At 46.3% G+C, this 12,556-nt stretch overlaps 1 protein-coding gene across 4 annotated transcripts in view; it reads left to right on the top strand.

Annotated features, from left to right (window-relative positions):
• PNPLA7 (patatin like domain 7, lysophospholipase) overlaps positions 1–12,556 on the top strand; it is a 137,665-nt gene that overhangs the window by 43,977 nt on the left and 81,132 nt on the right. For all 4 annotated transcript variants that reach the window (XM_074556478.1, XM_074556479.1, XM_074556481.1 and 1 more), the window contains one exon: positions 1,893–2,016. In XM_074556478.1, coding sequence (XP_074412579.1) covers positions 1,893–2,016 — 124 coding nt within the window. The remainder of the gene's footprint in view (positions 1–1,892; positions 2,017–12,556) is intronic.

Consider the following 12,556-nt stretch of genomic DNA (forward strand, 5'->3'; position numbering starts at 1 on the left):
ACGCCAGGCAAAGAAAAACCACCAACTTATCCAAAACCTCCACATGTATTTGCTGAGCAGGGACTCTTCCTTTATCAAACAGGATGATCCCTGTGAAGGGAGAAATGATGCATCTGATTCCATCTTATCAGAAGGCTAACTAATTCCTTTATTATACCATATTATTCTATATTGTATTACACTATATTACATTACATCTAAACTGAATCTGCCAAGCACTCCAGTGCACACCATTGCACAGAGTCCTGTGAGTGGCAGCCAACAGTCCCAACACACACACACACTTGGCCCTTGTCTTGGTTTAGGGCAAATTTGGGAGGAAACCTCCAAAGGGGGTCCCCTCCAGAAAGCAAACCCACATGGCTTCTCCCCCCAACCAGATCGGGAAGGATTCCTTGGAGAGAAGTGGAAAGAACCTGTTTATTGAACAGGCACAGCACCCCCAGCACACAGAATGAACAATACCAGGTGACACCACTCTGTCCCTGCTCTGAAAAAGATGACAAATTCAGAAAGTCTCTCTGGGGGTGGTCGCTCTGTTCTCAGTCCCTCCTGTGCTGGGGCAGCTGCTGCAGCCACAAGGTGCAAACTCTCGCTGTTCCCAGGTCCCAGTCTGGAGCAGGTTTGAGTAGGTCCAAAAAAGAGAAAGGAGAAACAGTCCAGGAAGAAATTTGGACTGTTTAGCTAAACTGACTAATGAGCAGAAGCAAGAGCAGAGCAAAAAGCAAAAGTAAAAAGCAAAAGCAGCGCCATGCACTGCCCTGTGTGTGTCCCACCAGCCGTGGGGGAGCAGCTGATAACAAAACCAAAACAAAACTTTCACTCTTCAGAGCCAGTCTTGAAGGCACAGAACAGATATCCAGCATAAACAGAACACATGGATGGGGATACAAACATCACAATGTCACCCTAGGACAGCCGTGATTGGCCAAGGAAACAAAACACCATCACTTTGGGTAAACAATCTCCACATTGCATTCTGCTTTGGCACAACACAGGCACAGCAAATGAGATAAGAATTGTTTTCCATTTCTCTGAAGTTCAGAGAATGTGAAACCCAGAAATATTCTTGGGAAGAACTGTGATTTTCTTTGTGAAGAGAAATGTGATGCCATTCCTTGATGCTGGTGGTTGTTGTTCTCCCTGCAGGCAGGGGACAAGTGTGACTGTGCCATTCCTTGATGCTGGTTGTCCCTGCAGGCAGGGAGATGTTGGGGAAGATGAAACAGGAAAGCTTTATAAATATGATTGCCTGGCAAAAGATTTTGAGAATATGGAAGCTATAAGTGAGATTGAAATGAGAGCAGCTTTAAGATACCTTAATTACTGAACAACTGGAAAACAATGGTGTGGCCAGCTGAAGGTGATCCCCTTTTGATGGAACAACACCCTCTGCCTGCAGACAGGCCCAAGGGTCAGAGCAGACCCTGCAGCTTGGCAGAAGGGGCCCAAAGAGGAGTTTTTAGGGTTTAAAATGTAACACAGTATGGTGATGTAATGATTCTTATAGGCTGTGTGTAAATGCTGTAGGATTTATGTCTTGTACTGGATTGGTTAGTGAGAATCAGAATATTCAACACAGAAGAAGATTTATTGTATTGTAACGGGAACCTCGCTGTCTTATGCTTTTGCTCTCTCACCCTCTCTCCCCCTCTCTTCTCTCAGCCTGCTCTGAGCTGTGTTTGGCAGCTCCCAGCAGGGCCCTGCACCCAGGCCCTTTGCAATAAACCCCAAGTTGCAGCCCTGGCTGCAGAGATCTCTTGTCTCCATCCATCCCCACCGTCCTACCCCCTCACGCTCCTACAGGGAGACAATTCAGACTGTGCCATCCCTTGATGCTGGTTGTTGTCCAGCCTGTGCCATTCCCTGATGCTGTTGCTGTTCTCCTGCAGGCAGGGGGACAAGTCAGACTGCACGTACATCGTGCTGAACGGCCGCCTGCGCTCTGTGCTGCGCATGGACGACGGCAAGAAGCACCTGACCGGGGAGTACGGCCGGGGGGACCTCATCGGAGTGGTGAGAGGGGCCTGGCCCTGGGAAATGGGGTTTGCTCCCTGCCAGACACACTCAGTGCTGCTCCCATCCCTCAGGCAGCTTTAGGGCTTCCAGAGTTGAAAATATGGGAGGCTTCTTTCAGACGGGGAAGTTTTTATAGCGGTTGGCGAATGGGGTTGAAAAGAAAGATAAACCCATAAAAGGTTGTGTTCTGCTCCTCTGTGCCATGGGTTACCTTCCATCCTTTCCTATTCCAGCCTGTTAAATTAGGGCTGGAATAATTGCAGGAATGTGCACTAAGTGGGGATTTGAATAAATTCAGTGCCATAGGAGGAGTCAGTTTGGATGAGCCCCACCCTGGAAGTGTCTGGTCCAACCTCTCAGTTAGCAGAGTTGACTTCGAAGCTTTGTCAGGTTTTTCAGGGAGTGTGTAATTATTATAGCTATTAAAGCAACTGTTCATTTCAAAATTGTAGTATTTATCCATATTTAATTTCTCTCTTATGTTCGTTTTTTGTTTCTCAGACCTAGTTTTGTTTCTCAGACCTAACAGCAGAAATAGGAGTCATAAATATGCGTGGCTTGTTTGATTTTTATATTTAAAATCAGAGGATTTCTGAAGTTCTGAGCTTGTTGTTCAGGCCCTTTTCTGCTTTCTGAGCTGAAAACTAAGCCCTGAAAATGTATCTGTTTATAGGCGAATTAGCATAGCTCTGAAGCCATGTGAATTGGGATTAGTTCTATGGGAAGAAATTCATTTTAATGGGAATGAAGGGGAAGGATCCTGAGGCTTCCCTTAGAGAGCTGATCCAAAATTTTGTCTGTGGGGTCCATGAGGCAGTTCTGGTGCTGCTCCCAGCAGAGACAGGGCTGGGCTGCTGCTTGCCCCATATTTGATATTTCCACAGGATTTAGGGATCTGTTCCCACACTCAGTGGGATTGTGTTGGTTTGGGATTGTGTTTGGAGAAGCAGGTCACTGCTGGAATGTGCTTCTAACACAATTTTTATTTGTTTTTTTCCTTTCTTTGGGATACTTCATTAAAGGTAAAATGACATGGTTTGACAGGAACTAAAGCTGACATCTATTTGTGACTAATCACAATGGTGTGAAGCCTTTTGGGGTGTGAAGAAGGGACTGTCAGTGTCACATCCAGGCATTTTCCTGCTTTCCTCTGCCTGTGGTGTTCTGCAGCTTTTCACTGTCAAGCTCCTGGAGTTTTGCAGAGTTCCCAGGTTAAAAACAGACCTGTTCTACTTTCTGAGAGCAGTTTTGAGTGGCAGGGCAGCAGATGGTGCTCAGAGGGTGGGCAGGCCCTGGCACAGGGTGCCCAGAGCAGCTGTGGCTGCCCCTGGATCCCTGGCAGTGCCCAAGGCCAGGCTGGATGGAGCAGCCTGGGACAGTGGGATGAGATGGGCTTTCAGGTCCTTTTCCACCCAAGCTTTTTTACAATTCAGTGTTTCTAGGAAATGGCCTAAACTCCACCTCTCTGTGCAGGTTTTTCCAGGCTGGCCCAGCTGTTTCTCTGGGCAGGAAGGAGGAGGTGGGTTGGTTCAAGGGCTGGACTGTGTTTGTTTGCTGTGAGTGCCCAGGCAGGGATACAGAAATACCCCTGCAGTTTGTGCCTAAAGCACAAGTCCCTGTTTTGGATCCACGTTGTGACATGAATCACGTTGGAGACTTCAGTGGCTCTGTGGACGTTGTCATCTCCTTCCTGCCCACAGCTCCCAGCCCCACTGACTCACTCTGCCATTTGTTGGAAGTGTCTCCATGCTCTGGCTGCCTTTTGCAAACATGGGGGAGGATCTGTGAAGAATGCCAGCATTATTTCAGAGGGCATTAGCAAAGCGATATTTTTGCTTTTTAAAAGTTTTGTTTATCCCCTTCTGCAGAATCTGTTATAAACCTTTAAAAACCTACTGAAGGGTTGAGTTTTTTTTCCCCTGACATTAACATAATTGGGGTTTTGGGTGCTTGCAGGGAATGAAAGCAGCAGTTGGTGTTGGTAATTGGTTTTTTGGTGAACTGGTGGCTTTGATCCTCCCTGAACCTCCCGTGTCACCCCTAATTGTGAGCACCAAGCAAACAGAGAGCATTGTAGTCAATGGCTTTTTGTTTAGTGTCTCTGTGTCAGAACTTTAAAATGCCATGTGTCATTTGCATAGGAGATGAGGCTGTGCCATTGCTGCTTGCAGGAGCACAGCAGTGCAGGATGAAGCCTTCCAGACAGGATGTTCATTTCCAAGCGTGTGCCTGCGCTCCCAGGGCTCAACTCGTGGCTCAAAATGTTTTGTTCCCTGCACTGACTCAATGGCATCTGTTCCTGAGGTCTGTCAGTGCAGGGGAGAAGAGCAGACCAGAAACTGAAGTTTCCTTCCCTGTGGAGTTCCTTGAGGAGCTGACAGGGGCAGTTCTGTCAGGGGAGACATTGTGGAGAGACACTGGCTGCTGCTGGCCCTATTGATGGGCAGCTCCAATCACTTATCTGGTCACAACTCACTTTAGAAACTTCCAAGGAATATTTAAAGGACAATGATGAATCTGTTAAATAATTCCCTCCCTGCTGAAATACAGTTGACATAAGTCTTGCTTTCAAGAGACTTAAGATTTGACTCATTTAGGAGAAATCTTTTAATTTGGTGGTCCGTTGCTATAGATGCACTTATGGAAAATTGTTGAAATGTGAATTTTATCTACCAGCTAAAGGGTCACATTTCTTATATTATTATCATTATTATCATTTCTGCCATGCCCTGGGTGATCCCAGAGGAGATCAGAGGAGACATCTGTGTGTTGGTGGAGTGGAAGGGCTTCTCTTCACCAGCTACTTGTTTAAAATGCTTATCTTAGTCTCTCCTGATGTTACTGCTTTGGTTTTGATCTTGATTAACCGCTGGAAATTGTAGTTTTTACTCTTGTTTTCTTGATCTCATTAGCACTTTGTTGTGTGTGAGAGAGGATTCCTTTTAAATTGATTTTTGTGCCTGTCAGTGGCAGGTGCTGGCCCAGGCTCTGAGGTTCTGTTGTTCCTGGCAGTGCTGCTGAGGCTGGGGCAGCTCTCCCCTGGTTTGTTCCAAACTGCAGGGCAGGTTCTCAGAGCACAGGGTCACAGCTCCAGGCCTGTGCTGAGGTGTCTGTTCTTTGCTTTTTGCACTCTTGGGAGGACAGCAGTGGGTGAGGAGAAGGCAGCAAACCCATCAGAGCCATTCCTCAGAGTAATCTGCTGCTGGATTGTTTGTGCCCTGCCTGCACCCTTCAAACTGCTGCAGGGGATGGAACCTTCAATGCAAGGCCACCTTTGTCTTCATTGAGTTCTGAAGGATGATTATGGTGCTGGGGAGATGCCTGAATGTCAGACAGATCTCAGAGTTAACCCCAGATATTTTCCAGAGCTGGGTTTTTAGGTGGTATAAGCTGGGTTTACTGGTGATCCCTCCCAGGACATGTTGTGTGCAGGGTCTGACCCAAACCAGTCAGCTTTCCAAAATACCTGCTGAGGGGGGAAGCTGCAGCCATGCTTCGATTAATTCAGCACCTTTTCTGCTTCTCTTCAGCAACCAGCAAGTTCCTCTTATCAGGAGGGCTGCACACCATGACTTCTGAGTGCAGAAAGTGCTGAACAAGTGCAGAAAGGCATTTATGTGCACTGACTCTTGGAACACAGGGAGAAACTGCAGAAAAGAACCCTCAGCTGCCAGTGCTGCAGCACACACTGATCCTGCTGGGCAGGAAATCATCTTTTACATTCTTAGAAATAAGACATTTTAAATATTTTCAGATGTTAAGCTGTTTATCTAATTAAGACAGCTAAATGGCCATGGATTTTTTTTCCTCTCTAAAAAGCTGAAACCCAGGAAGAATCTTTAAATGGCTTTTGATTTCCTCAGGGGATTGGAGCATTGTGCTTTGGAAATGTAACACTGTTAGAAATCTTTAATTGCTGTGTAATCCTCAAAGGAATCACACAAAGGGAACTATCAGGATTACACTTGTCAGACTTTTGTTCTTTATCAGTATTAATGTTATCAGGCAGCTCCGAAGCCAGCTGAATGTCACTGCACCCTCCACATTAAGGCTGCTTTGCTCTGCCTTTTTAAACATGTGGATTTTTTGCCGATTTCTTGTGTTTTTGTGGTTTTGTCAAACCATGACTATTGCATTTGCTGAAGCTGTAAGATACTACAAAGTTATTTCAGGTAAATTCAGATTATTGGCACCTCAGGCACACTGTGCACAGGCTGCAGTTGAGGGAATTGGTGGTGGGTGAGGTTCAGGAACAGAGCTGGAAGAATGGTCCTGGAAGGGATTGTTCTCTTTTCATCTTTTCCTCTCTCTCTCTTGGTAATTTATTACTAAAAATGATTATTTTCCTAGCAGCATCTTAGGTGTGAACTCATATTTAAAACAACCAACAAAAGCAAAGCCAAAAAAATCCAAACCATCCATTGAAACCCACAAACAGCAAACCCCCCCCCAGTATTTGCCAGCCCCAAAGGGAGGCAGAGGGAGCTTGAGGAATGAGTTCACATTTGCACCACTGAATTAGTGTCAGAATGAAAGGAGAAGCTGTGCCCTGATTTCCAAGCCCATCTTGAGTGTGTTTTTGTTAAACCCAAATGGCACAGGGCTTTATGTGCTTGATGTGCTGGACCACGTTATTTTTTGAGAGTGTGGGGAGCTCTGGTGAGAGACAGTGATGGAAATTGTGACCTGCAGGGTTCCAGACAGGTGATTTCATGCATTGGGCTGTCATTCCTTAGGATATTGGGTGTCCCCTGCTTCCAGCTGAAGTCTCTTGTGATAATTCCAGCTATCAGCTCGCTCTTGATACCCACCCTGATGCCCTGCAGGACAGCTTTTTATACCCCTTGCCTCCCTCTCCTTTCTCCCTTCCATTTTGAGAGATGCCACATGGAACTGGGCTGGCTGGGAATAGCAAAGGCTAAAATTGCACCCATCCCCTTGAACCCTGGGAAATGCACAAGGCCACTGAAAATTTTTGTTTTCCTTGATAGAACATTCTTTTTTTTTGGCAAGCATCATTAAATAAAAACCACTGAGACAGAGAGACAGAGATAAAAGGGATCCTGGTCATCACCACCAGAATGCTTGGATGGCTCTGAGTGATGGGAGCAGAGTGCAGTGAGGTGGCAGGAAGGATTTTTGGGGGAAGAGTCAGCAGCGGAGGGTGGGGAAAGGTCCCTGATAAAGTTCCAGCCAGCTTTGGGACTCTGTGTGAAGCTGAGTTGAAAGGAGTTGGATCTCCCCCTTCTAGGAGGTACCTGAGCAGCTCATCATGGGTTGTTCTCTCTTTTTCTCTTCTGGAAGTTCAGGAATCATTCACCCAAAGAGGAGCAGCCTGCCCAGGGCACTGCCCTTGCAGATCCTCTTCCAACAGCCTGGTGAATGTGATGGTTTTGTTGGGTGTTTGGTGTGGGTGTCTCAGGTGGCTTCTGACAGGGTTTTTGGTGGTGTTTGGACTGTAATGTTGGGTTTAGAGCAGCACAACATGCATGGAACTTCAAGTCTCTCCTACAGCCACACATGTACAAGGAGTAAAACTGAAATACAGGAGGCTGAGCTTTTACCAATTCCCTTCCTAGCTTTAATCTTCCTTTTTTTGTCCCTTAATGGTGTTCACAGCTGCAACAGGACTGTCATTGCACTGCTACAAAGTGCAGGCTCAGTCCTTTGGGGAGAACCTGTGGGATGACTCCATCTGCCCTAATTACAAAGCACAGCAAGCTCAGCCTTGTTTCATTTTCACCTGTATTTTAGATCTGCTCTTGCATATAGGCATGTACAGATACACAAGACTTCCATGCACGAGTGTGTGTAAGCCTTTCATGGCTTTTTAATACATTTATCTATTAAAAATTGAGGGAGGGAGGTTTGGATTCCTCTTTGCACACAGCAGAAGGGCTGGCTGTCCTCAGTCACGGGGTGAGCTTGGCACACAGGAGATGCAGAAGGTGGTTGTTAGAACAACTTTGGAGAGTACATGGTGTTCTGAGTTCATCCACTGGCACTGCTCCCACAAATAGCATCGATTTGCAGTTTGTCTGGTTGCTCTTCCCACTCATTCACTGCTTCCAGCAGTGTCTCCTCCTTTGTCCTTTTCTGATACAAACAAGTTGATATTTCAGGTCTTTCTGAGCTGGGGCTGGAGCAAACACTGTTGGGATGAGCATCCTCTGGTGCTCCAGGTGCAAATGAGCTGGAGAAGGGTGTGAGGGCAGCGTGTTCAAGCCAAAAAAAATCACTGTTCCATGTGGTGTTGGGTTGGCCTCTGTAACATTGGTGGTGTTGCCTCACTGGATTCAGTTGCAGCAGCTCCTGCCCTGTCTGGACAAAGGCACTGCTGTGACAATGCACAGGTGGCTCTTCCCATGCTGGTGTTGGCAGTGACACACAGATGTGCTACCTGTCAGCTGCCTCTGTCCCTGCTCCAGAGCCCCCTGAACTGGCAGCAGATGTCAGTGCTGGAGTTTCTCCTCCATATCCCTCCCTGGGTGTGTGCCCTTCCATCCCTGTCCTCTGTGTCCCCCCTGTGCTGGCCCTGCCCCAGCTGAGCTGGCGGCTCTGTGGGGAGCCTGGGCTGGGCTGTGGATGGGTGGGGTGGGTGTTTCAGGATGGAGGGAGCAGCTCTGGTCTCTCCAGAGGGGGTGGGTGTCTGTGCACCCCCAGTGTCACCCAGTTGTGTCCCTGTGAGGGCAGACCCTGCCTGTCCTTGATGCTCCCGGTGGGAGCCAAGCCTGTGCTGGAGAGAAGACAATACAAGTGTCAGGCTAATTACCAGACACTGATTGTGGCTGTCTTGGAGGAGAATTTGGAAAATGAAGTTGCACAGAATTCACAGAATCACAGGGTTGGAAGAGACCTTCAAGATCATCGAGTCCAACCCAGCCCCAACCCCTCAGCTCAGCCCTGGCACCCAGTGCCACATCCAGGCTTTGTTAAACACACCCAGGGATGGGGACTCCACCACCTCCCTGGGCAGCCATTCCAGAACTTTATCACCCTTTCTGTAAAACACTTTTCCCTGATATCCAGCCTGTATTTCCCTTGAGGCTGTGTGCTCTGGCTGTGTCAGTGCTGCTGCAGACAGAGCCCAGCCCCAGCTGAGCACAGGCCCCTTTCAGGAGCTGTGCAGTGATGGGGGCAGCCCTGAGTCTCCTTTGCTCCAGGCTGAGCACCCCCAGCTCCCTCAGGGGTTCCTCACAGGGTTTGTGTTCCCAGCCCCTCTCCAGCCTCGTTGTCCCCTCTGGATGCTCTCATCTCAATGTCCTTCCCAAACTGAGCTGGACACAGTTTAAGCTTCATAATTTAATAATCCTTGGGGTCCTGACCTGCTTTCCCAAGGTCTCCTTGTACCTGGTGCTCTCCCTTGTGTGCTCTTACACAAGGGCCTGAAGGAGGCTTCCCTTGGTGAGGAGAGATTGCTGCTTTGTGTGAGCTGGCAGCAAGGAGAAATCAATGGGAGAGGAAGAAATATGATGTGTGAGAGAATGACAGATTCTTGGTTGGAGTGGTGGCCATAATGAAGAGGAACTGAAGAAGTGTATTACAAAATGGATGGGAAGGAAGAGCCAGGGGTGTAAATGTGCTCCTGGCTGGAGGCTGGGGAGAACAGGCCTGTGGCTCTGAACATTTGCACTGGACATGTCTCCTCATGCACTGGATCTGCTTGAAATCTCACTTGAAAAGAAATAATATCCACAAGAAACTACTTGGAAATAATCTGCATTTTTAGTGGCTGCTGACTGTGAGAAAAGTCACCCAACACTTTGTTAAATTCTGGAGAAGCAACATTTTCCTGCCAGCAAATCACCTGCTCTACAGCAGCCCCAGTTTGCTCCAGGAAGTCTCAGAGATGCTGAAGCCTGAGCAGCAGAACTGTGCTCATCACACACCAAAAATTAAGCAAATAAAGTGATTTCTTGAATGCAGCTCAGAAAGGAATTTGTACTTAGAGCAACTGGCAGAAGATGCCACTTGCTGGTTTTCACTTCCCAACTGTGTCATTTGGAAAGCTGTAAAGAACTGTTAGGAATGACTGTTGGAAATGAAGTCAAAAGAGGTCATGAGAGTATAAATTGCTTTTCCCCTCCCTGTAAAAGATTTACAGCAACACTTTTTCTTCAGGAAGAACTTGTAAGGCAGGGTTGTGAATCATGTGCATCATATGGGATGGAGGCAGCAAAACCTGGTTTTGTCACTGTTTGATACTGAGCTAAGAGAAGGTGTGGGAATCATGGTATTCCAGACTGGTTTGGCTTTAAAAGGATCTTAAAACTCATCCAGTTCCATCCTTCTGCCCCTTCCACCTGATTGCTCAAAACCCCTCCCTGTCAGAATTCACTGGAGCAGCACAAAGAGCTCAGGTCTATTTTGGGGGGCTTTCTGGGGGGGGCTGGGGTGTTTTTATTTGTTTTGTTATAGGAGCAACAGAACCACAGCAATGCAGGAGGGCTCTCACCCATGGCCATATCATGATCAGTTATCAAGAACCACAGGGTTCTTGATGGAAATGGTTCTGTGCTCTGTCATTTGAATTATTCCAGCATTTGAGACGCTGTTCCTGTGCAATTCCCCCAAAACAGAGGCAGTGGAAGTGAAGGCAGCAGATGGACAGCAGATTTCTGAGGGTGGGCTGGAGATGCAGAGGGATTTTGAGGATGGGGAGCCAAGGGTTGACCTTGGAGACAGGGGAATGGTGAAGGGAACATTGAGCATTTTTGTAGGACTGCTCCAACAAAGCACAGCAGGATTTCAGAGAGATGGAGTTCCAAGTGAAATTAGCACTGCAGTGTGGGCCTGCTGAGTTTATTGCATGAGAGAAAACCAAACAACACCAGATAATGAGGAGGCAAAGAGAAGAGCAGAGATGGGCTCAGCAGTGAGGAACTCCAGGAAAAGCAGAGAATCCTTGGAGGGAGAGAGGAACAACAACAACAATGGCAAATGCAGGAAACTCTCTGAGAGAGAAGCCCAGAAATGGGCAGTGAGGTGGAACTTCCTTAGAGGCCTGTGAGGAAGGAGGAGGAGGAGTGGATGTGACATGAGGAGAACAGAGAGGGACAATTGCCTCGAGCAAGAGAAGGACTGTGCTGGCCTGAGTTGAAGTGGGAAAGATTCCACTGGTTCTCAGCAAAAGCTGTGCTCGTGCTGGTGAGGATGAGTGATGCTAATGGAAGTCTGGGAAGGAGCTCAAGAGAGAACCTTGGGTGATTATGAAACCAAATATGTAAATAAACATTCTCTCCAGTCAGGTTCAATAAGATCTGAAAGATAATAATGGTATTTCTTGAAACATTTGGTTATTAATGATACTGTGGAGGTGGTTTTGTGTTGTTTGCTGCAGCTGTGGTGGATGATCAGAATGTTAAATTTCCCTTTTTGTGACCAAGGAAGTAATGCTACAGTCTCCTGATCACAAGTGGATTTTGTTCATTTTGAGGTTCAGGCTGGATCTCTGAGTCTTGTACTTTTACAAATTTGGAAAAACAAGAAAACCTGTTTCAAAGGTTCACTGGGCAGAAGACTTGAATGTGGTTTAAGATTGAAATTATTTTAAATACTGATATGGCATGAGACTTCTGGTTTTTCCTAAACAAGAAGAAAAATATACTAATCTCAAATATTAATTAAAATTAATAGTTTAATAGATTTAAACTATTATTTCTAATATATTTTAATATAATATATTAAAATTATTAGAAAATATATTAATATTTTAATAAAATATATTTTAAATATATTTAAATATATTTAAAATTAATATGTTAAAATAATACATTAAAATTAATTAGTTGATATATCAAATATTAATTAAGATACAAAATATTAAAATTAAAAAAGAAATACAAAGTAAAAAGGTGTTATTTTCAAGGGAGAGCTGCAATTCAATGTTAGAATGTTTTTGATCTCCAAAGGAGATGGGAATGGCCAAAACCAAATGGGTCTGGCAGATTTCCATGTGCAGGAAATGTAGAACCAGTGCAAAAAAGGCACTAAAACCACAGGGTGTGAAGAGGGGAGAGTGTGGTGAAAGTTGAGAATCATCCTGCAGATGATCCAAATGAGAGCCCTCACACTTCAGTGAAGAGGAAGTATTTAATTAATTATTGAATGCCAGAATTATTTGGGTGGGAAGGGACCTTAAAGCCCACCCAGTGCCACCCCTGCCATGGCAGGGACACCTCCCACTGTCCCAGGCTGCTCCAGCCCTGCCCAGCCTGGCCTTGGGCACTGCCAGGGATCCAGGGGCAGCCACAGCTGCTCTGGGATAATTAATAAGTGAATAATGGGGTCTATTAAAAAATACAGAGATTGGGAACGCAATGATTATACCCAAGGGGAGAGCACAGTGGGAATTTCCTTGTGTGCAGTGTCTGGGACCCAGATATTTTCCATGCTGGAATACTGGGGTGTATTTAAATGAAAATATCAAAGATTTCCATAGTACCTGTATGTAAGAGCAGTCCAAGGTGCAGTTTCTGTAATCACTTGGGAATTGCAGTCAGCACTTGCAGGGGTCTCTGGGACTGGTGGTGGTGCA

Source organism: Zonotrichia albicollis, chromosome 21 (assembly GCF_047830755.1).
Source record: "Zonotrichia albicollis isolate bZonAlb1 chromosome 21, bZonAlb1.hap1, whole genome shotgun sequence".
Taxonomy (NCBI): domain Eukaryota; kingdom Metazoa; phylum Chordata; class Aves; order Passeriformes; family Passerellidae; genus Zonotrichia; species Zonotrichia albicollis.